This window comes from Pristiophorus japonicus, chromosome 2, assembly GCF_044704955.1.
Source record: "Pristiophorus japonicus isolate sPriJap1 chromosome 2, sPriJap1.hap1, whole genome shotgun sequence".
NCBI lineage: Eukaryota > Metazoa > Chordata > Chondrichthyes > Pristiophoridae > Pristiophorus > Pristiophorus japonicus.
The window spans coordinates 172,122,526-172,146,478 of NC_091978.1; the positions used below are offsets into that span (position 1 = coordinate 172,122,526).

The 23,953-nt window shown below is 44.7% G+C and overlaps 1 protein-coding gene across 13 annotated transcripts in view; it reads left to right on the forward strand.

Moving 5' to 3' along the window:
- Positions 1 to 23,953, forward strand: part of LOC139242238 (amyloid beta precursor protein binding family B member 2-like) — a 470,855-nt gene that overhangs the window by 244,539 nt on the left and 202,363 nt on the right. For 12 of the 13 annotated variants that reach the window (XM_070870289.1, XM_070870312.1, XM_070870317.1 and 9 more), the window contains 2 exons: positions 14,646 to 14,731; positions 14,843 to 14,903. The exons of the other annotated variant lie outside the window; for it this stretch is intronic. In XM_070870289.1, the coding sequence (XP_070726390.1) occupies positions 14,646 to 14,731; positions 14,843 to 14,903 (147 nt within the window). The remainder of the gene's footprint in view (positions 1 to 14,645; positions 14,732 to 14,842; positions 14,904 to 23,953) is intronic. 13 annotated transcript variants of the gene reach the window in all.

A 23,953-nucleotide genomic window follows, 5' to 3' on the forward strand; every position in this document is an offset into this window, starting at 1 on the left:
ATGCAGGTACAGCAGGCGGTTAAGAAAGCAAATGGCATGTTGGCCTTCATAGCGAAGGGATTTGAGTGCAGGGCCTTGGTGAGGCCACACCTGGAGTATTGTGTACAGTTTTGGTCTCCTAACTTGAGGAAGGACAGTCTTGCTATTGAGGGAGTGCAGCGAAGGTTCACCAGACTGATTCCCGGGATGGCGGGACTGACATATCAAGAAAGACTGGATCAACTGGGCTTGTATTCACTGGAGTTCAGAAGAATGAGAGGGGATCTCATAGAAACATTTGAAATTCTGACAGGTTTAGACAAGTTGGATGCAGGAAGAATGTTCCCAATGTTGGGGAAGTCCAGAATCGGGGGTCAGAGTCTAAGGATAAGGGGTAAGCCATTTAGGACCAAGCTGAGAAGAAACTTCTTCACCCAGAGAGTGGTGAACCTGTGGAATTCTCTACCACAGAAAGTTGTTGAGGCCAATTCACTAAATATATTCAAAAAGGAGTTGGATGTAGTCCTTACTACTAGGGGGATCAAGAGGTATGGCGAGAAAACAGGAATGGGGTATTGAAGTTGCATGTTCAGCCATGAACTCATTGAATGGCGGTGCAGGCTAGAAGGGCCGAATGGCCTACTCCTGCACCTATTTTCTATGTTTCTATGTTTCTATGATTTCCCTTTCATAAATCCGTGTTGACTCTGCCCAATGATATTATGATTTTCTAAGTGCCCTGTTATAATGTCCCTAATAATAGGTTCTAGCATTCCCTACGATTAGAACATGAGAAATAGGAGCAGGAGTAGGCCATTCGGCCCGTCAAGCCTGCTCAGCCATTCAATAAGATTGATATTGATGTCAGGAAGTTGGGTTAGGTTGAATTTCTGTTTCTATTGTATCTAAAGTTGGAGGGGATACACTAAATTTTACAGCATGTACGATGCTGATTTCTGGTTACTCACGTTTCTGTCAATTCTGAACTGAAGCAGTGGATAAAAACCTGCATTTAGGTTTAGGGTTAGGGTTCGTCCCATCAGTACATTTTTTAAGTTCCCTTTTCATTTTTGAAGAGGTTAGCTTTGTCCTGATTGCCTGAGGTAGTTGGGTAGAACAGGGGCGATCAGATTCCCAAAGTAAGCTGCTTTAGTTGAGTCCAAACCACAGAAACAAATATGGGGCCTGAAATTCCGATCGAGGTCTTCCCATGGGCAATCAACTGAAAAAGTTAAAAATGATGTGCACCTACTTGTTCCTGCTGCACCTGTTCGAACTTCCGAACCTGAGGCCTTCGCTCCTACGCATCGGAGCGCGTACACGTCAGGACGTGCGCAGGGCTGGAGCTGTAGTCACATGGCTCTGGGCAGCCAATCAAGGTACAGTATTTTCTCATTCATAATAATGGGAACTCTGTAAGTTGGAGTTCCCATTATTATGAATGAGAAACCCCCCCCCCGCCAAACACACAAAACACTAATAAAACAAAATAGAAAAATACTCTACATATTTAAGAATCATTTAAATTAAAGTTCTTATAAAAAAAAATATTTAACAAACTTTTTTTTAAAAGATGCCTTAAAATAATCTTACCATAGTGGGGAGGGTTTTTAACAACAAAATGTGTTTTTATAACTTTATTTTAAAATGTTTTTGTGTATTTTTAAACACTTGCGTCTGTAAAAGTAGGCTACATGCCTGCTTTATCAGGCGCAAGATTTTTGAAGACATTTGCTGGGCAAGATGTGCGTAAATATTATAAATCTTGCCCTGCAAGTGTCCTCGCTCCCTTTATGCGTTGGATCTATCAAGCCAGAAACTTGACTGATTGGAAAAGCTGGTTTTCAGTGCATGCGCATTGCGCGCTGAAACCCGGCTTTTCCAATGCCTTCCCGGGTCTGTAGAAACTTCGTACGGACCCGGGACATCGGAATTTCAGGGCCATGATTTTTAGCACTGCATCTTGAAGTTACATTATATCTTTAGGAGAGCACTGGCAAATTGATCATTTTGCCCACAAATTGTCAGCATTAATCTATCCACTGTTGTACTTGTTTGGGCCAGGTACAATGGATTAAATTTTCCCGGGTCATTTGCACCATTTTTCTGGTGCGTGCCAATTTTTTTTGCCGTATTAATTTTTTTCCAAGTTTCCCCCTGCGATCGGTGCCAGCCTAACTGACTTTGTTACGATTTTTCTAAGCCAGTTTTTTTTAAACATTATAGGGGGCGGGGCGTTCCCTCATATCTGTGCCGGTTTTTATAATTATTCGCAGCTTGGTCAACATTTTTTCCTCCAAGGTCGGCGTAACTGACCATTCTCGAAAAACCTTCTGGGCACTTAAAAAAACCCAGTGGACATTGAGAAATAGGCGCTGAAAGACACCATTATTTTTAAATCAAAGATTTTGGAGGGAGTCAAGAACAGTGTAAAAATCAATAATAAAGTTCAACTTTTTTTACCTGTCAACGTAGTAAATGGAAGTTTGTTGGATTTCAGAAGTTTTCTCTTTTTTTATTCACACCACTACCAAACATCTTGAAGCAGGGCTGGAGGGTCATAGCTTTGGCTGGCAGAATTGGCCCCATGCCTGGACACGGGGACTTGGCTATAAAACAAGTCGTGGTGGGTGGAGGAGGAGAGAGAGAGAGAGAGAGAGAGAGAGCGAGGTGCCGATCGGAAGGCTTCTGAAAACGGCAATGAGTTGTGGGGTGGCGGGGGGAAAGGGAGAAGGGGAGAAGTCACAAGACTGCAATTAGTTAAGTGTGGGGGGAGAGAGGAGAAGTCACAAGACCTTGGGTGTGGTCCATCCATACAGACCTTGGGTAGAGAGAACTGTGAACATTTTGAGCTTCTTTCAAAGGTTACATTTAAGTATGGGAGCAATACTGACAAAGCCATACTTTGTGCAAGCCCTCTGTATCATGGTGCTACATAGGAGACAATTGATTCAACGTCATCGCACCAGGAACATCAGAGCCCATAGGGTGCTGGGCAGGAGGCCTTATCCACCTCGGGTATATCGAGACAGGCATTTGCATCTCCACCTGAGCGATGCAGACTGTGTCAGAAGGCTGTGTTTCCACAAAGAAGTTGTAACTGAGATCTCTGAGTTGATCAAAGCAATCCTGCAACCTAGAAGCATCAGGAGGACTGCTTTGTCAGTTGAAGTGAAGGTTATAGCTGCACTTTCATTCTATGCCTCCGGATCGTTTCAAGCTACAACTGGGGATGTGTACGCCATCTCTCAACATGCAACACATGTCTGCATTCGCCAGGTGATAGCTGCAATGTATGCGCAGAGGAATTACTTCATAAAGTTCCCCATGACCGCCCAAGCAATCCATGACAGGGCTGTGGGCCTCTCCAGGATTGCTGGCTTCCCAAAGGTACAGGGCTGCATTGATTGTACCCACATTGCCTTACGCACACATAGAGGATTCCAAGATGGACAGGAACAGAAAAGGCTTACACTCCATTAATGTACAGTTCATGTGTGACGACATGCATCGTATCATGTCAGTCAGTGCAAGATATCCTGAGAGCACCCATGATGTGTTCATCCTATGTGACTGTGTTATAGCTGCCATGTTTCAGCAGCAGCCAGAAGGGCAGAGCTGGCTACTGGGAGACAAAGGGTACGGCCTCGCCACCTGACTCATGACACCCCTACGCGTAACCCGGATGGTAGCTGACCGTGAATACAACATGTCGCACATTGCGATGTGCAGCAGCATAGAGAGGACCATTGGCATCTTGAAATGGTGTTTCCGATGCTTGGACCATTCCAGAGGCTACTTGCTGTACGTCCCTGAGTTTGTCGGTTAGTTCACTGTTGTGTGCTGCATAATTTAGCCATCATGAGGTAGCAGCACCTGGTATTGGAAGACCCACCTGAGGTGAGAGTGGCTGATGATGATGATGTGGAAGATGCAGGTGATGAGTAGGAGGAGGACGACGAGGACGAGGAAGCCATGCGAGTGCCTGAGACTGGAATACGACGGCAGAAGAGGGCGGGCCATCGTGCCCCTTTAACAATTGCTCGAGCCTTGCGCCAGCAGCTCATCCGTGAACGCTTTACTGATGCCTGAGGGCTCAGCGACAACTATTCCACATGGACATGTTTACTGTTTGGAGCTGTTCCGTAATTTTGTGTTGTGTTAATGGAACATGATTTAGTTTTATTGTAAAATATATTTTATTCAAAAATTTAACAAACATTTTTCTACTTAACGTTAATAAAATTATTCTTGTATCAAACTTTACTTTGAGATCACTCTTTAAGATCACTTACAAACTTTTAAACTTGTAAATTTACATAACTTACAAAAAATGTTTAATTTGAGAACAGTTACAGCAGTAACAACAATAATAATAACAACAGCAAAGAAAGGCTGCTCCATCCATTTCTCCTCCGGCTTATTCTAAGGCCGCCCGCTGCGCTTGGTCTTGGACTCGCCACGCAGGCGGTGGTGCAGTGTTTCTGGACTTGGTGCCAAGCTTAGAAGAACATAGAACATAAGAAATAAGAGCAGGAGTAGGCCATACGGCCCCTCGAGCCTGCTCCGCCATTCAATAAGATCATGGCTGATCTGATCATGGATTCAGCTCCACTTTTCCTGCCCGTTCCCCATAACCCCTTATCCCCTTATCGTTTAAGAAACTGTCTATTTCTGTCTTAAATTTATTCAATGACCCAGCTTCCACAGCTCTCTGATCCAGCGAATTCCACAGATTTACAACCCTCAGAGAAGAAATTTCTCCTCATCTCAATTTTAAATAGGCGGCCCCTTATGCTAAGATCATGCCCTCTAGTTCTAGTCTCCCTCATCAGTGGAAACATCCTCTCTGCATCCACCTTGTCAAGCCCCCTCATAATCTTATACGTCTCAATAAGATCACCTCTCATTCTTCTGAATTCCAAAGAGTAGAGGCAAAACCTACTCAACCTTTCCTCATAAGTCAACCCCCTCATCTCCAGAATCAACCTAGTGAACCTTCTCTGAACTGCCTCCAAAGCAAGTATATCCTTTCGTAAATATGGAAACCAAAACTGCATGCAGTATTCCAGGTGTGGCCTCATCAATACCCTGTATAGCTGTAGTAAGACTTCCCTGCTTTTATACTCCATCTCCTTTGCAATAAAGGCCAAAATACCGTTTGCCTTCCTGATCACTTGCTGTACCTGCATACCGTCCTTTTGTGTTTCGTGCACAAGTACCCCCAGGTCCCACTGTACTGTGGCACTTTGCAATCTTTCTCCATTTAAATAATAACTTGCTCTTTGATTTTTTTCTGCCAAAGTGCATGACCTCACAATTTATACACCATCTGCCAAATTTTTTCCCACTCACTTAGCCTATGTCCTTTTGCAGATTTTTTTGTGCCCTCCTCACACATTGCTTTTCCTCCCATCTTTGTATTGTCAGCAAACAGCAATCGCGACTCCAGGATGATATGTTGCCTCCCTGTGCAAGGATCAAGGATGTCTCGGAGCGGTTGCATGACATTTTGGAGGGGGAGGGTTAACAGCCAGCTGTCGTGGTGCATATAGGTACCAACGATATAGGCAAAAAAATGGGATGAGGTCCTGCAAGGTTAATTTAGGGAGCTAGGAAGTCATTAAAAAGTAGGACCTCAAAGGTAGTCATAGAAACATAGAAATAGGTGCAGGAGTAGGCCATTCGGCCCTTCGAGCCTGCACCACCATTCAATAAGATCATGGCTGATCCTTCTCTCAGTACCCCTTTCCTGAGGATTGCTGAGCATGCCATGTGCAAGTCAGAGTAGGAATCGCAGGATAGCTCAGATGAATACGTGGCTTGAGCAGTGGTGCAGAAGGGAGGAATTCAAATTCCTGGGACATTGGAACCGGTTCTGGAGGAGATGAGACCAGTACAAACCGGACGGTCTGCACCTGGGCAGGACTGGAACTAATGTCCTCGGGGGAGTGTTTGCTCGTGCTGTTGGGGAAGGGTTAAACTAATATGGCAGGCAGATGGGAACCTATGCAGGGAGACAGAGGGAAGTAGAATGGGGGCAGAAGCAAAAGATATAAAGAAGAAAAGTAAAAGTGGAGGACAGAGAAACCCAAGGCAAAAATCAAAAAGGGCCACATCACAGCAAAATTCGAAAAGGGCAAAGTGTGTTAAAAAGACAAGCCTGAAGGCTCTGTGCCTCAATGCGAGGATTATTCATAATAAGGTGGATGAATTAACTGCACAGGCAGCAATTAATGAATGTGATAAAATTGGCATCACAGAGACATGGCTCCAGGGTGACCAAGGTTGGGAATTCAACATCCAGGGGAATTCAACATTCAGGAAGGATAGACAGAAAGGAAAAGGAGGTGGAGTAGCGTTGCTGGTTAAAGAGGAGAATAACGCAATAATAAGGAAGGACTTTAGCTTGGATGATGTGGAATCTGTATGGGTGGAGCTGCGCAACACCAAAGGGCAGAAAACGCTAGTGGGAGTTGTGTACAGACCACGAAACAATAGTAGTGAGGTTGGGGACAGCATCAAACAAGAAATTAGGGATGTGTGCAATAAAGATACAGCAGTTATCATGGGCGACTTTAATCTACGTATAGATTGGGCTTACCAAACTGGTAGCAATACGGTGGAAGAGGATATCCTGGAGTGTATTAGGGATGGTTTTCTAGACCAATATGTCGAGGAATCTACGAGAGGACTGGTCATCCTAGACTGGGTGATGTGTAATGAGAAAGGACTAATTAGCAATCTTGTTATATGAGGCCCCTTGGGGAAGAGTGACCATAATATGGTAGAATTCTTTATTAAGATGGAGAGTGACACAGTTAATACAGAGACTAGGGTCCTGAACTTAAGGAAAGGTAATTTCGATGGTATGAGACGTGAATTGGCTAGAATAGACTGGCAAATGATACTTAAAGGGTTGATGGTGGACAGGCAATGGCAAACATTTAAAGATCACATGGATGAACTTCAACAATTGTACATCTCTGTCTGGAGTAAAAATAAAACGGGGAAGGTGGCTCAACCTTGGCTAACAAGGGAAATTAAGGGTAGTGTTAAATCCAAGGAAGAGACATATAAATTGGTCAGAAAAAGCATCAAACCTGAGGACTGGGAGAAATTTAGAATTCAGCAGAGGAGGACAAAGGGCTTAATTAGGAGAGGGAAAATAGAGTATGAGAAGAAGCTTGCCGGGAACATAAAAACTGACTGCAAAAGCTTCTATAGATATGTGAAGAGAAAAAGATTAGTGAAGACAAATGTAGGTCCCTTGCAGTCAGATTCAGGTGAATTTATAATGGGGAACAAAAAAATGGCAGACCAGTTGAACAAATATTTTGATTCTGTCTTCACAAAGGAAGATACAAATAACCTTCCGGAAATACTAGGGGATGGAGGGTCTGGTGAGAAGGAGGAACTGAAGGAAATCCTTTATTAGTCAGGAAATTGTGTTAGGGAAATTGATGGGATTGAAGGCCGATAAATCCCCGGGGCCTGATAGTCTGCATCCCAGAGTACTTAAGGAACTGGCCCTAGAAATAGTGGATGCATTGGTGATCATTTTCCAACAGTCTATCACCTCTGGATCAGTTCCTATGGACTGGAGGGTAGCGAATGTGACACCACTTTTTAAAAAAGGAGGGAAAGAGAAAATGTGTAATTATAGACTGGTTCGCCTGACAGCAGTAGTGGGGACAATGTTGGAATGATTTATTAAAGATGAAATAGCAGCACATTTGGAAAGCAGTGACAGGATCGGCCCAAGTCAGCATGGATTTATGAAAGTGAAATCCTGCTCGACAAATCTTATGGAATTTTTTGAGGATATAACTGGTAGAGTGGACAAGGGAGAGCCAGTGGATGTGTATTTGGACTTTCAAAAGGCTTTTGACAATGTCCCACACAAAAGATTGGTGTTCAAAATTAAAGCACATGGTATTGGTGATAATATATTGACGTGGATAGAGAACTGGTTGGCAGACAGGAAGCAGAGAGTCGGGATGAACGGGTCCTTTTCAGAATGGCAGGCAGTGACTAGTGGGGTGCCGCAGGGCTCAGTGCTTGGACAATATGCATTAATGATTTAGATGAAGGAATTGAGTGTAATATCTCCAAGTTTGCAGATGACACTAAGCTGGGTGGCGGTGTGAGCTGTGAGGATGATGCTCAGAGGCTGCAGGGTGACTTGGACAGGTTAGGTGAGTGGGAAAATGCATGGCAGATGCAGTATAATGTAGATAAATGTGAGGTTATCCACTTTGGTGGCAAAAACACGAAGGCAGTATATTATCTGAATGGTGGCAGATTGGGAAAAGGGGAGGTGCAACGAGACCTGCGTGTCATGGTACATCAGTCATTGAAAGTTGGCATGCAGGTATAGCAGGCGGTGAAGATGGCAAATGGTATGTTGGCTTTCATAGCTCGGGGATTTGAGTATAAGTGCAGGGAGGTCTTATTGCAGTTGTACAGGGCCTTGGTGAGGCTTCACCTGGAATATTGTGTTCAGTTTTGATTTCCTAATATGAAGAAGGACGTTCTTGCTATTGAGGGAGTGCAGGACTGACATATGAGGAGAGACTGTATCGACTGGGCCTGTATTCACTGGAGTTTTGAAGGATGAGAGGGGATCTCATGGAGACATATAAAATTCTGACGGGACTGGACAGTCAGATGCAGGAATAATGTTCCCGATGTTGGAAGTCCAGAACCAGAGGACACAGTCTAAGGATAAGGGGTAAGCCATTTAGGACTGAGATGAGAAGAAACTTCTTCACTTAGAGAGTTGTTAACCTGTGGAATTCCCTACCACAGAGAGTTGTTGATGCTAGTTTATTGGATATATTCAAGAGGAAGTTAGATATGGCCCTTATGGCTAAAGGGATCAAGGGGTATTGAGAGAAAGCAGTAAAGGGGTACTGAGGTGAATGCTCAGCCATGATCTTATTGAATGGTGGTGCAGGCTCGAAGGGCCGAATGGCCTACTCCTCCACCTATTTTCTATGTTTCGATGTCACACTCAGTCCCTTCTTCCAAGTCGTTAATATAGATTGTAAATAGTTGGGGTCCCAGCACTGATCCCCACTAGTTACTGGTTGCCAACCAGAGAACGAACCATTTAGCCCGACTGTCTGTTCTCTGTTACTTAGATAATCCTCTATCCATGCTAACATATTACCCCCAACCCCATGAACTTTTAACTTGTGCAGCTTTTATTATTTCTAAGATTTCGGGTATTGCGCACCTGTTGATTGGGCGGTGGGGGGCGGCGTTGGCAGCAGGTGGCAAGTTGGAGGGCCTGGCCTTGGGCTATTCAGAGGCTGGTGTGGGGATTGGAGTGGGAGTGACGGTTGTTTCTGTCAATGGGCATGGCATCTGCGTGTGTTCCCTTATTGCAGCAGCTAACTGCAACATGCCGTCCCTTAAGTGCCCTGACAGTGTCTCAGTGACCTGCAGCATTCCCTCCCTCATGTTGAGCAAAACTGTCTGAACTACCTGCAACATTCACTCCCTCATGGTCAGTGATAGTGTTTGCACTATTTCTGACATTCCCTCCCCAATGGTCACTGACAGCGCATCAGCTACCTCTGACATTCCCTCCCTCATGGCCACTGTTCCCTCACTGATGGTCCCAGACATCATTCTCATTTCTCGTGTCATTGCTGTTACTTCTCTCCACAATCTTGCTACCTCATCACTCACCCCACTGATGGCATCGAAGGGTGATCGGGTCAAGTCAATGCTCTCAGCACTCAATGACATCATCTGAACCACATCTGTTAGATACTGCACCTCAGGAGATTGCGGTCGAGCTCTCCTTCCCCTTCGCTCTGTGGGTGTGGCTCGCTGCACCCCACCACTGGGACTCGCAGCCTGAGACGGTGGGGCCCTATGTGTGCTTCGCTGCACCACACCACTGGGACCCGCAACCTGAGACGGTGGGGCCCTATGTGTGCTTCGCTGCACCCCACCACTGGGACCCGCAGCTTGAGACGGTGGGGCCCTATGTGTGCTTCCCTGCACCCCACCAATGGGACCCGCAGCCTGAGACAGTGGGGCCCTATGTGTGCTTCGCTGCACCCCACCAGTGGGACCCGCAACCTTGGAAGGTGGGGCCCTGGGTTTGCCTTGCTGCACCCCACAAGGGAAACTTTGGCAAATTATTTCCGACGCATTTCTGGCTGAGAAAAACAGGCGTAACTCTGACAATACGCCAGAAAATGGGCTTGGCAAAATTGAGCCCAGAACTCAGTCTCTGGTGGTCATGAATCTGCAAGGCAAAACTGCTCATTACTTTGGCATTAATTGGCAAATCCCACTCAGGGAGGCTGCAAAGAAACAGAACAATTCCTACCAATGCAACTGGGATATTTTCCTCAACTTGTGGGACATTCACATTATTGAGACAGATAGATTGTCCAATTCTCCACTTTGAGCTCTTCTGTGATTCTATCTATTTTGCTGTGAAAACTACATAATGAACTGGAGCCTTTCCATTCTGAGCTGGGAACTTGTCAGCAATATAATAAGATTTGCAGCAGTGAGTACCACAAAGGGGTATCACACTGCCCTTTCATTGTTGCAATTCAGTTTGAAATCCAACTCTGACTCTTGTTACAGTTGAAAGTCTCCTGTTGCTGCTGGTTACAAAAGCTCCATAAAATCAATGTGCCCTGTAGCCAGGAGCCCACACCAGAAAACTGACGACTATTTGGCACTAAATTAGCAATCTCATTCAGAGTGGCCACAAGGATGGCTGATGTGGAAAGCAGAAAAATTGTTCCTGGTTCAGTCAGACACTTCTTAGGTTTCCTCCCTTTGATATGTGCCATGCCTGACGTAAGTACTTCATTCTGACATTGGATATCAAAAGTGCAAGTGTTCTATTCCCCAACGTGAATAACTTTGTCCTTGGTGAGTATGTAACTGACTCCAAAATTTGAAAAATATAGGCCCAAAAATTATGGCCTGAGGCGTTCCGCGGGTGGATGCCTTTGACCTGAAAGATTTCTACGAGTCTACCTGGTGGTCCCGGAGGTTCGGAGGCTTGCGGTCCTAGTCCTCTATGCATAAGAATATAAGAACATAATAATTAGGAACAGGAGTAGGCCATCTAGCCCCTCGAGCCTGCTCCGCCATTCAACAGGATCATGGCTGATCTGGCCGTGGACTCAGCTCCACTTACCCGCCCGCTCCCCATAACCCTTAATTCCCTTATTGGTTAAAAATCTATCTATCTGTGATTTGAATACATTCAATGAGCTAGCCTCAACTGCTTCCTTGGGCAGAGAATTCCACAGATTCACAACCCTCTGGGAGAAGAAATTCCTTCTCAACTCGGTTTTAAATTGGCTCCCCTGTATTTTGAGGCTGTGCCCCCTAGTTCTAGTCTCCCTGACCAGTGGAAACAACCTCTCTGCCTCTACTTTGTCTATCCCTTTCATTATTTTAAATGTTTCGATAAGATCACCCCTCATCCTTCTGAACTCCAACGAGTAAAGACCCAGTTTACTCAATCTATCATCATAAGGTAACCCCCTCATCTCCAGAATCAGCCTAGTGAATCGTCTCTGTACCCCCTCCAAAGCTAGTACATCCTTCCTTAAGTAAGGTGACCAAAACTGCACGCAGTACTCCAGGTGCAGCTTCACCAATACCCTGTACAGTTGCAGCAGGACCTCCCTGCTTTTGTACTCCATCCCTCTCGCAATGAAGGCCAACATTCCATTCGCCTTCCTGATTACCTGCTGCACCTGCAAACTAACTTTTTGGGATTCATGCACAAGGACCCCCAGTCCCTCTGCACCGCAGCATGTTGTAATTTCTCCCCATTCAAATAATATTCCCTTTTACTGTTTTTTTTTCCAAGGTGGATGACCTCACATTTTCCGACATTGTATTCCATCTGCCAAACCTTAGCCCATTCGCTTAACCTATCTAAATCTCTTTGCAGCCTCTCTCTGTCCACTACACAACCCGCTTTCCCACTAATCTTTGTGTCATCTGCAAATTTTGTTACACTACACTCTGTCCCCTCTTCCAGGTCATCTATGTATATTGTAAACAGTTGTGGTCCCAGCACCGATCCCTGTGGCACACCACTAACCACCGATTTCCAACCCGAAAAGGACCCATTTATCCCGACTCTCTGCTTTCTGTAAGCCAGCCAATTCTCTATCCATGCTAATATATTTCCTCTGACTCCGCGTACCTTTATCTTCTGCAGTAACCTTTTGTGTGGCACCTTATCGAATGCCTTTTGGAAATCTAAATACACCACATCCATCGGTACACCTCTATCCACCATGCTCGTTATATCCTCAAAGAATTCCAATAAATTAGTTAAACATGATTTCCCCTTCGTGAATCCATGTTGCGTCTGCTTGATTGCACTATTCCTATCTAGATGTCCCGCTATTTCTTCCTTAATGATAGCTTCAAGCATTTTCCCCACTACAGATGTTAAACTAACCGGCCTATAGTTACCTGCCTTTTGTCTGCCCCCTTTTTTAAACAGAGGCGTTACATTAGCTGCTTTCCAATCCGCTTGTACCTCCCCAGAGTCCAGAGAATTTTGGTAGATTATAACGAATGCATCTGCTATAACTTCCGCTATCTCTTTTAATACCCTGGGATGCATTTCATCAGGACCAGGGGACTTGTCTACCTTGTGATCCATTAGCCTGTCCAGCACTACCCCCCTAGTGATAGTGATTGTCTCAAGGTCCTCCCTTCCCACATTCCCATAACCAGCAATTTTTGGCATTGTTTTTGTGTCTTTCACTGTGAGGACCAAAGCAAAATAATTGTTTAAGGTCTCAGCCATTTCCACATTTCCCATTATTAAATCCCCCTTCTCATCTTCTAAGGGACCAACATTTACTTTAGTCACTCTTTTCCGTTTTATATATCGGTAAAAGCTTTTACTATCTGTTTTTATGTTTTGCGCAAGTTTACTTTCGTAATCTAACTTTCCCTTCTTTATTGCTTTCTTAGTCATTCTTTGCTGTCATTTAAAATTTTCCCAATCTTCTAGTTTCCCACTAACCTTGGCCACCTTATACGCATTGGTTTTTAATTTGATACTCTCCTTTATTTCCTTGGTTCTCCACAGCTGGTTATCCCTGCTCTTACCGCCCTTCTTTTTCACTGGAATATATTTTTGTTGAGCACTATGAAAGAGCTCCTTAAAAGTCCTCCACTGTTCCTCAATTGTGCCACCATTTAGTCTGTGTTCCCAGTCTACTTTAGCCAACTCTGCCCTCATCTCACTGTAGTCCCCTTTGTTTAAGCATAGTACGCTCGTTTGAGACACAACTTCCTCACCCTCAATCTGTATTACAAATTCAACCATACTGTGATCACTCATTCCGAGAGGATCTTTTATTAGGAGATCGTTTATTATTCCTGTCTCATTACACAGGACCAGATCTAAGATAGCTTGCTCCCTTGTAGGTTCTGTAACATACTGTTCTAAGAAACAATTCTGTATGCATTCTATGAATTCCTCCTGCAGGCTACCCCGTGCGATTTGATTTGACCAATCGATATGTAGGTTAAAATCCCCCATGACTACTGCCGTTCCTTTTTCACATGCCTCCATTATTCCCTTGATTATTGTCCGCCCCACCGTGAAGTTATTATTTGGGGGCCTATAAACTATGCCCACCAGTGACTTTTTCCCCTTACTATCTAATCTCCACTCACAATGATTCAACATTTTGTTCATTAGAGTCAATATCATCTCTCACAACTGCCCTGATATCCTTTATTAACAGAGCTACCCCACCTTCTTTCCCTTCTTGTCTATCTTTCCGAATTGTCAGCTACTCCTGTATATTTAATTCCGAGTCTTGGCCACCCTGCAACCACGTTTTTGTAATGGCTACCAAATCATACCCATTTGTAATGATTTGTGCCGTCAACTCATTTACTTTATTTCGAATGCTGCGTGCGTTTAGGTAGTGTTTTAATACTAGTTTTTAAACCATGATTTTTAGTTTTGATCCCTCCTGCAGCCCCTTTATATTCATAGATGCACACGTATCCCAGGAGCGTAAGGGTTCATACGCATCAATGGGATCACATGGGCTGGCCCAATCTATCAGAGGAGGGGAATCCCCATTCATACTTATGGTGATTTCGTATGTACCCTCCAAAACACATAAACATTGAAAATAACTTTTTTTTAAATCACTTATTTCAAATGATTAAAAATGGAATTTAATTATTTAAAACAAAAATTTAACTTTTTGAAAAATAAATGTACATATTTTAAAGGGTCTAAAAATAAACTTACTGTAACAGGATTTTAAATGTTTAAATTATTTTTTTAAATATCTCTTTCTGTACTTTAAAAGTCTTTCACTGCTAAAAACAGGCCTTACTCCTGCTTTTTTCAGTTGTAAAAATTTGAAGGCCTTTTGCTGGGCAGGAGTTGGACAAATTCTCTGCCCGCGGAGGCCCTTTAGTTTCGGATGCGGATGATCTGTCAGAATTTTTGACCGATTAGTAGTGCCGTGTTTAGGCGCATGTGCTCTGCATACCTAAACTCGCACTTCATATGCGCCCGTGGGGAGCGGATTTCAGGCCCATAGTATTGATTTTCAAAATGTTCAGATTTTTGTTTGAATTTTTCTTAAAATTAAGAGGGAATTCTCTTGTCACAGGATCTCCATGCTGCCACTGTAAATCCAGACCCAAGTCTGAAAGAGTTTGAGGGAGCAACTCTGCGCTATGCCTCTCTAAAATTGAGGTAAGGTGCGATATTTTAAAAGTATTGGTCTAATGGAATTTTCAGTACATTTGTATCTTCCTTTTGCATTGTTTTCTGTTTAAGTACTGATACTTCCAATTCTCTCCATAGAACAGTACCACAGTCTGAAGAAGATGATTCCTGTACTATCAACAGTGACCCAGAGGCAAAGGTTGGTTCACTGCCATTTCTGAACTTTTGACATCAAACTTTGTGCCTATGAATTATATCACATCTGAGTATTACAATATCAAAAGATAAATAATAATGTTGTCAGGACAATGATTGTGAAATATTTTATTTATTAATCTTATTAGAAAAAGGGCATCTATGCTGTGTATTTGATTCCAGGACTATTGCATTATTTAGGGTTTGCGGTTATTTCTGTTGATGTGCGCAGCCCAGTGTAAATTCTTCTCTATTGAGTCATCTGCTAGTGGTTTAATATGCTATGACGTAAGATGACCACCTAATTTCTTTCAACATATCAAAAAAGTTAGTGTCACGGAACTGCAGTTTTACAAGGGGAATGTGCTTGGGTTTAAAGACTAAAAACAATTCAATATGTTAGCAAGAAATGCTCTATAAATCCCTTTGATACCAGAGTAAATATTATGAGCTGAGATCCAAAAAGTAAATTTTCACCATTTAGACAATATATGGAACTGCTCCTGATCTGCAGCTGTGTTCTCAATGTAGCATTGCATTCGAGCCAAAAATGTTATTGCAGCCTTCAATCTCCAGAGTTAATGACCCATGTGACTTTAAGAAGATATATTTCATTGATATCTGGTATATGACTACCTTCATATCCACTCTTATATTAAGATTTTCCAGTGAAAAACTTTATGGAGAAAATGCACTAAAGTAAGATTGCTTTTTTGCAATGTGCAGATAAATTATTGAAGAATTATACAGTAAAATAACAGGATGTATAATAATGTACCCAGGATATATACACACCCACACACCAGAAATAGAATGACATGTAAAGTGCATAATTGTAAAACAGGATTAAATTATCAAATACTTTTTCAAAATTTATGTTAAGCATATCCACTGCATTCCTGTATCTATTCTCAATCACTTCAAAGAATACTATGTTTGATTAAGCACAACATGCCTTTTACAAATCTGTGGCGACTAGCTCTAATTAACTAATGTTTCTCCAAGTTGTAAATTCCGTTCTGTATTATAGGGCTGAATTTTCAGCACATTTGCACCTCTGTTTGCACCTCGAAGGGGCGGTAAATGGTGTTTCTAAGCTTAACGCCGGGCATCCAGCTTTTAGCGCTCGGCCAGTAAATTAGGCTCTTGTTTTGCAGTGGCGCAAAATCCTACCCGCACCAAGTCAAGATCACCCATCACCCCTGTGCTTTCTGACCTACATTGGTTCCCAGTTAAACAATACCTTGATTTCAAAATTCTCATCCTTGTTTAAAAATCACACCATGGATTTTCCCCTCCCTATCTCTGATCTTTTTCAGCCTCACAATCCCACAAGATGTCTGTGCTCCTCAAGTTCTGCCATCTTGAGCATCCCTGATTATAACTGCTCAACCATCGGTGGCTGTGCCTTCAGCCTCCTGGGCCCTAAGCTCTGGAACTCCCTCCCTAAACCTCTATGCCTCTCCACCTCTCGTTCCTCCTTTAAGACGCTCGTTAAAACCTATCTCTTTAAACAAGCTTTTGATCATCTGTGTTAATTTCTTCTGTGGTTCGGTATCAAATTTATCTGTTTGTCTGTAACGCTGTTGTGAAGCGCCTTGGGACGTTTTACTACGTTAAAGGCGCTATATAAATAAAAGTTGTTATTACCGCCTCGCCTCCTAGTTGCACTGAGATCATGACGTCAATCGTCGTGCAACGCTCCGCTAGCACCACGGATGAAAAATTCAGACCTAAATCCTCATTTAACGCCTGCCCCAGGAAACGAGGTGTTCAGTATGCAGCAGGTGGTATTGGCAGCGTATTTAAATGCATGAATCAGGATCCTACGTCGCAACTCATCTTGACTGCAATAGTTGAGCACAGTGCGCTGTGTGATTCTCAAGACTTGCAAAGGGCACTTTAATCTGCCATTACAGTGTCCTTGCAATGTCAGTGAGAAAATTTAATGGGGTCATTACTAGTTCACCAGTGTATCATGCTGGTTGCTATTGCCAGGTGGTATCAAGCTAGAAGAAGGGCTGCTGGCCATGTAGGGACATGGATGAGAAGAGGCCAAAGACATCTCGGGTCGAGGGCTTACCCCCATGGGTTTACAGGCACCAACGCTCATACCTCCAGCTCTCTGAGGAGCAGTGTGTGAGAAGGCTGCACTTCCAAAAGGATATGCCATCTGCTACAGTCACACAGACTCTGAATTCATTGTGGTGTGCAGCACTTGGTCATCATGAGGGGCCAGGCATTGCAAGTGGAGATTGCCAACTCAGGAGGAGGAGGACGACGAAGACGAGCCGGGAGAGGTAACGATTATACATCCATCACATTCATGGGGAGGCAGCGTGGAGATGCTGCCAGAGCAAGAGCCAGCTCATAATGGACAGGTTTGCTTGAATGGAGAACAAAGAAATGGCAGACCAGTTAAAGAAATACTTTGGTTCTGTCTTCACGAAGGAAGACACAAATAACCTTCCAGAAATACTCGGGGACCGAGGGTCTGGTGAGAAGGAAAAACTGAAAGAAATCCTTATTAGGTGGGAAGTTGTGTTAGGATAATTGGTGGGATTGAAGGCCGATAAATCCCCGGCGGCCTGACAGTCTGCATCCCAGAGTACTTAAGGAAGTGGCCCTAGAAATAGTGGAGGCATTGGTGATCATTTTCCAACAGTCTATCGACTCTGGATCAGTTCCTATGAGCTGGAGGGTAGCTAATGTAACACCACTTTTTAAGAAAGGAGGAAGAGAGAAAATGGATAATTATAGATCGGTTAGCCTGACATCAGTAGTGGGGAAAATGTTGGAATCAATTATTAAAGATGAAATAGCAGCGCATTTGGAAAGCAGTGACAGGATACCAAGTCAGCATGGATTTATGAAAGGGAAATCATGCTTGACAAATTTTCTAGAATTTTTGAGAATGTAACTAGTAGAGTGGACAAGGGAGAACCAGTGGATGTGGTGTATTTGGACTTTCAAAAGGCTTTTGACAAGGTCCCACACAAGAGATTGATGCGCAAAATTGGGGGTAATGTATTGACGTGGATAGAGAACTGGTTGGCAGACAGGAAGCAGAGAGTCGGGATAAACGGGTCCTTTTCAGAATGGCAGGCAGTGACTAGTGGGCTGCCGCAGGGCTCAATGCTGGGACCTCAGCTATTTACAATATGCATTAATGATTTAGATGAAGGAATTGAGTGTAATATCTCCAAGTTTGCAGATGACACTAAGTTGGGTGGCGGTGTGAGCTGTGAGGATGATGTTAAGAGCTGTAGGGTGACTTGGGACAGGTTAGGTGAGTGGGCAAACGCATGGCAGATGCAATATAATGTGGATAAATGTGAGGTTATCCTCTTTGGTGGCAAAAACAGGAAGGCAGAATATTATCTGAATGGCGGCAAATTAGGAAAAGGGGAGGTGGAACGAGACCTGGATGTCATGGTACATCAGTCATTGAAAGTTGTCATGCAGTTACAGCAGGCGGTGAAGAAGGCAAATGGTATGTTGGCCTTCATAGCTAGGGGATTTGAGTATAGGAGCAGGGAAGTCTTACTGCAGTTGTACAGGGCCTTGGTGAGCCCTCACTTGGAATATTGTGTTCAGTTTTGTTCTCCTAATCTGAGGAAGGACGTTCTTGCTATTGATGGATTGCAGCGAAGGTTCACCAGACTGATTCCTGGGATGGCAGGACTGACATATGAGGAGAGACTGGATTGACTGGGCCTGTATTAATTGGAGTTTAGAAGGATGAGAGGGGATCTCATAGAAACATATAAAATTCTGATGGGACTGGACTAGTTAGATGCAGGAAAAATGTTCCGATGTTGGGGAAGCCCAGAACCAGGGGACGTAGTCTAAGGATAAGGGGTAAGCCATTGAGGACTGAGATGAGGAGAAACTTCTTCATTCAGAGAGTTGTTAACCTGTGGAATTCTCTACCACAGAGAGTTGTTGATGCCAGTTCATTGGATATATTCAAGAGGGAGTTAGATATGGCCCTTACGGCTAAAGGGATCAAGGGGTATGTAGAGAAAGCAGGAAAGGGGTACTGAGGTGAATGATCAGCCATGATCTTATTGAATGGTGGTACAGGCTCGAAGGGCCGAATGGCCTACTCCTGCACCTATTTTCTATGTTTCTATGTTTCTATGGAGGAAGCTGAGGGATGCATCTAATACCGGCCACGCTATGTGCCACCATAACGGCATATCTACGCTGAGCTTCACAATGATATACAAGACAACAACAGCAAAGGCTCAAAGGTATAGTTTTATGAACAAAAGTTTCAAACAATACCTCCCCAAACAAACGCTATGAATCAATGAATAAGCAATTTCAAAATATGCTATAAAACAGCAAAAGCAAACAATACTACAAATCATCAAAATAATGCTATACAATAAACAGCGCCGTGCTACAAATAAATTATAACAAAATAACTATGTACAGGGGCCCTCATTATATTGGACCACATTTGCACATGGTTGTGCGACCCCTTAATGACCTCTTAATTGCCCACTGATTTCGCCCCGCATCCCTCATTCTCCTCCCTCGCCTGCTGCGCCTCCTCAATGAGACCTCAGTGCCTTCAGCAAGGCTGCTTGAGGGCTGCTGTGTTAGGTGGGCAGACACTGCATACTGCGTATGATGATGCCCTGGACCAGCTTTGGGCTTGGAAGGCCCGGTTATGAACTGTTGCGCCTCAGCATTGGCAGAAGCAGTCTCCGGTGGCTCGGAGGTGAACTGCGTAAGGTGCATGGCTGGAGTCAATGTTGGGAGCTGGAATGCTGTCATCCAGAGGAAGGACGGCACCTTCCATTTCCTGTGAGCCACTGACACTCCGACGGGGCTGGGACTCAGCATCCGGAGCATGATGTGTCTCCACAACTTCCTGGCCTATTCAGCAATGCCACCTCCCGGTTGGACAGTGGGGATGACAGAGAAGAGTGGCACCAGTCATCGACGGCATCACACCACCAAGCTGCAGCGTGGCTTGTACCTGCGATGCGATCGATGCTGGGACGTGATCAAGGGCAAGCACTCTAGAATGCCACTGTCACTGCTGGAGGCCACCTGCCTCTGTGAGTGGGCAACGATGGCCTCGCTGGACTCCTGAGTTACAAGAACAATGCGTGACGCAGTCTCCGCAACAGTCGCAGCAAATTTGTCGATGCTCTCTGCGATCCTACCCAATGCGACAATGAGCTCACGGTGCATCTCTGTGTTATCCCTGGACATTGCCACCAAGTCCAGTTCCACGTCTGCCTGTTCTTCAGCAGGCCTACTGTGCCGGCTCTCTGTGCCGGAGAGCTGGCCTACGAGATTCTGCTCTGGCACCGCTTTGCTGGGGCCAAGAGCCTCCGACGATGCAAACTCTGGGAAATCGGTGTCGTCCCCAGATGTACTTTGTCCAGGCGGGGCAATTCATGGGCTCAAGCATAACACTCTCTTCACATGTCTCATCGTCTCCACCATGGCCGGATGTAGATTGCACCATTGACGGTTGTCGCGCTTGTGGCTGGTCACCTGCAAGCAGAAAACAACACATGTGGTTAGCAGCAGGGGAGGGGGCAGGGCGATATCAGTAAAGTGGCATTGGACATGTACACGTAAAGGGGCAAAGCCACTTCATAGTCGGGCTCAATGAAGTCACATCAGCCGCGTGATCCATTTACATACCCTCACCACCCGAAGGGAAATCCAGCAGTTGTGGCGGCCCCCCAGCCTGTACGGCACTGCTCACGCCTGTTATGTGAGAGCTTCGCCTGCAATGAGAAAAATAAGAAGGATTCAGTAAGGGTCCACCTGCTGTTGTGCCACATATGCCTTCCATAGTTCAATAGCTGCCACTGTGTGGATGTGCAAATGTCTTCACTTCAATCTGTGTGGATGTTGCATGAGGTTTTTGAGCAATTGGGAGGAGGTGAGAGGCAGGTAACATAGGGGCTCAGGGTCATCTTTATGAAATGCACATCAGCAGTGGGAGTGGAGTGCGAGGAGGGTTCACAAGGATTAGGGAACAAGAGAGTATGTGCATCCTGAATTCAGAGGCTGCAGATGTAAGTCTTCACCTTTATGACACATTCTGCAACCCACACCTGCCCTGCCGCCATTACCGCCCCAAAATCAGTAAAGCCGAAAATTCAGCCCATAGTGTCTAGCAGTTTAGCATGACCTGAAGTAATACAAATTGATCTATAATTTCCCAGCATATTCCTTTCTTCTTTTTTGAAGAGGAGAGTCACATTGGCCTTAAGTTTGAGTAACCTCAATGCCATCTCACTTTGAATAGTAAACTTCACAATCTGTTTTATACTAACTGGTTCAATATTAATCTTCTCTGTGAAAACTGAAGCAAAGTTCTGAAGGGGAAGTCATGTTTGACAAATTTGCTGGAATTTAAAGGTTACTGCACAAGATAAAAGTTCACGGGGTTAGGGGTAATATTTTAGCATGGACAGAGGATTGGCTAACTAACAGAAAACAGAGAGTTCATTCTCGGGTTCATTCCAGTAACTAGTGGGGTGCCGCAGGGATCAGTGCTGGGATCCCAACTATTTACAATCTATATTAACGACTTGGAAGAAGGGACCGAGTGTAACGTAGCCAAGTTTGCTGACGATACAAAGATGGGAAGAAAAGCAATGTGTGAGGAGGACACAAAAAATCTGCAAATGGACATAGACAGGCTAAATGAGTGGGCAAAAATTTGGCAGATGGAGTATAATCTTGGAAAGTATGAGGTCATGCACTTTGGCAGAAAACATCAAAGAGCAAGTTATTATTTAAATGGAGAAAGATTGCAAAGTGCTGCAGTACACAGGGACCTGGGGATACTTGTGTTTGAAACACAAAAGGATAGTATGCAGTTAAAGCAAGTGATCAGGAAGGCCAATGGAATCTTGGCCTTTATTGCATAGGGGATGGAGTATAAAAGCAGGGAAGTCTTGCTACAGCTATATAAGGTATTGGTGAGGCGTACTGGAATACTGCGTGCAGTTTTGATTTCCATATTTACGAAAGGATATACTTACTTTGGAGGCAGTTCAGAGAAGGTTCACTAGGTTGATTCCAGAGATGAGGGGGTTGACTTATGAGGAAAGGTTGAATAGGTTGGGCCTCTACTCATTGAAATTCAGAAGAACGAGAGGTGATCTTATCGAAACGTATAAGATTATGAGGGAACTTGACGAGGTAGATGCAGAGAGGATGTTTCCATTGATAGGGGAGACTAGAACTAGAGGGCATAATCTTACAATAAGGGACCGCCCATGTAAAACTGAGATGAGGAGAAATTTCTTCTGAGGGTTGTAAATTTGTGGAATTCACTGCCTCAGAGAGCTGTGGAAGCTGGGACATTGAATAAATTTAAGACAGAAATAGATAGTTTCTTAAACAATAAGGGAATAAGGGGTTATGGAGAGCGGGCAGGGAAGTGGACCTGAGTCCATGATCGGATCAGTCATGATCATATTAAATGGCGGAGCAGGCTCGAGGGGCCGCATGGCCTACTCCTGCTCCTATTTCTTATGTTCTTATGTTCTTGGGGGCTGTAATTCCCCTCTGCTGCGCCTCCCATGAAAGCCTCTGGGGGGCACTAACGGGGCACAAAACTGTTTTCGGTGGGTGGATGGGGGAAATGGAGGGCTGCTACCGGCTTCCACGAAATTACACAGGAGTTGGCAGAGACGCGAACACGGTAGTGCTGCACTCCACTGGTAGCGCTCAGGACCGCCACGCCTCCGGCGATGATGCCGTCACCATGCGCAGCGACCCCTTTTCGCCCCACGGTGGAAATTGGCCAGCGCCCCGCGAGGCTGCCACGGGCGATGTCAGCGCCAGCCTCGAGGGTCACCCTCTGCTCATGGGGCGGAAGTTAAAGGGAACGTGTGCTGTTCCACGTGCCACCATTTTTTTTCTTCGGCCAACTCACCGGTCGGCCCATTCTGCTTTGCTCTTTCATGGTCCGGGCCACCATCGTGCAGCCCGGCACTCCGTCTTGGTGCCGGGCTACAGCCACGGCACCACACAGCCCTGGTGGCTTAGTGGAGGCCTTTAAATGGCTATTCAGAGTTTGCAGTGTCCCTCCCCTTTAACAGAAGATATGGGGCAATTAAACGCATCAGCACTACACGGCAAGCCATGTAGCGCTGCCGAACCCACATGAGTAGTGCCCCTGAAACTGCCCCAAAGGGAATGGAGCGTGTGACATTGCGCTCCGTTTCCTGTGAGGGGCGATAACTGCAATTTCGCAGCCGGGGAAGGATATCCACACCAGGCGCAGTAAGTCCCCTCGGTTCCCACCCCCAAACCGGGCATAACCCAATTTCGCCCCCTTAGTATTTCTGCCATTCTCTCACTCTTCATTACAAGCTTGTCTCCATTATCTCTTAGCAGCCCTACCTGTAACTCTTACTATTAATGGGCCCAAATTTCCCCATGAGTTGCACCGTTTTTTTTTGGTGTAACTTGATTTTTCTGGTGTATCTTTTTAGTTGCAAATATGGCCATTTAATTTGCGCCAGTGTAAGTGAGTTAGTTAGGTTTTATGTTGGGTCAGTTTTTTTTTTCAAAAGGGGGCGTCCCAGCCACTTTACAAAAGTAGAAACCCATGGGATGTATGGCAAAGTAGCAAGTTGGATCCAAAATTGGCTCAGAGGCAGGAAGCAAAGGATAATGGTTGATGGGTGTTTTTGTGACTGGAAGGCTGTTTCAAGTGGGGTTCCGCAGGGCTCAGTACTAGGGCCCTTGCTTTTTGTGATATACATCAATGATCTAGACTTGAATATAGGGGTTATGATTAAGAAGTTTGCAGATGACACTAAAATCAGCTGTGTGGTTGATAATGAAGAAGAAAGCTACAGACTTCAGGAAGATATCAATCAACTGGTCAGGTGGGTAGGACAGTGGGAAATGGCATTTAATTCGGAGAAATGTGAGGTAATGCATTTGGAGAGGGCTAACAAGGAAAGGGAATACACATAAAATGGTAGGACACTAAGTAGTGTAGAGGAAAAAAGGGACCTGGGAGTGCATGTCCACCGATCCCTGAAGGTAGCA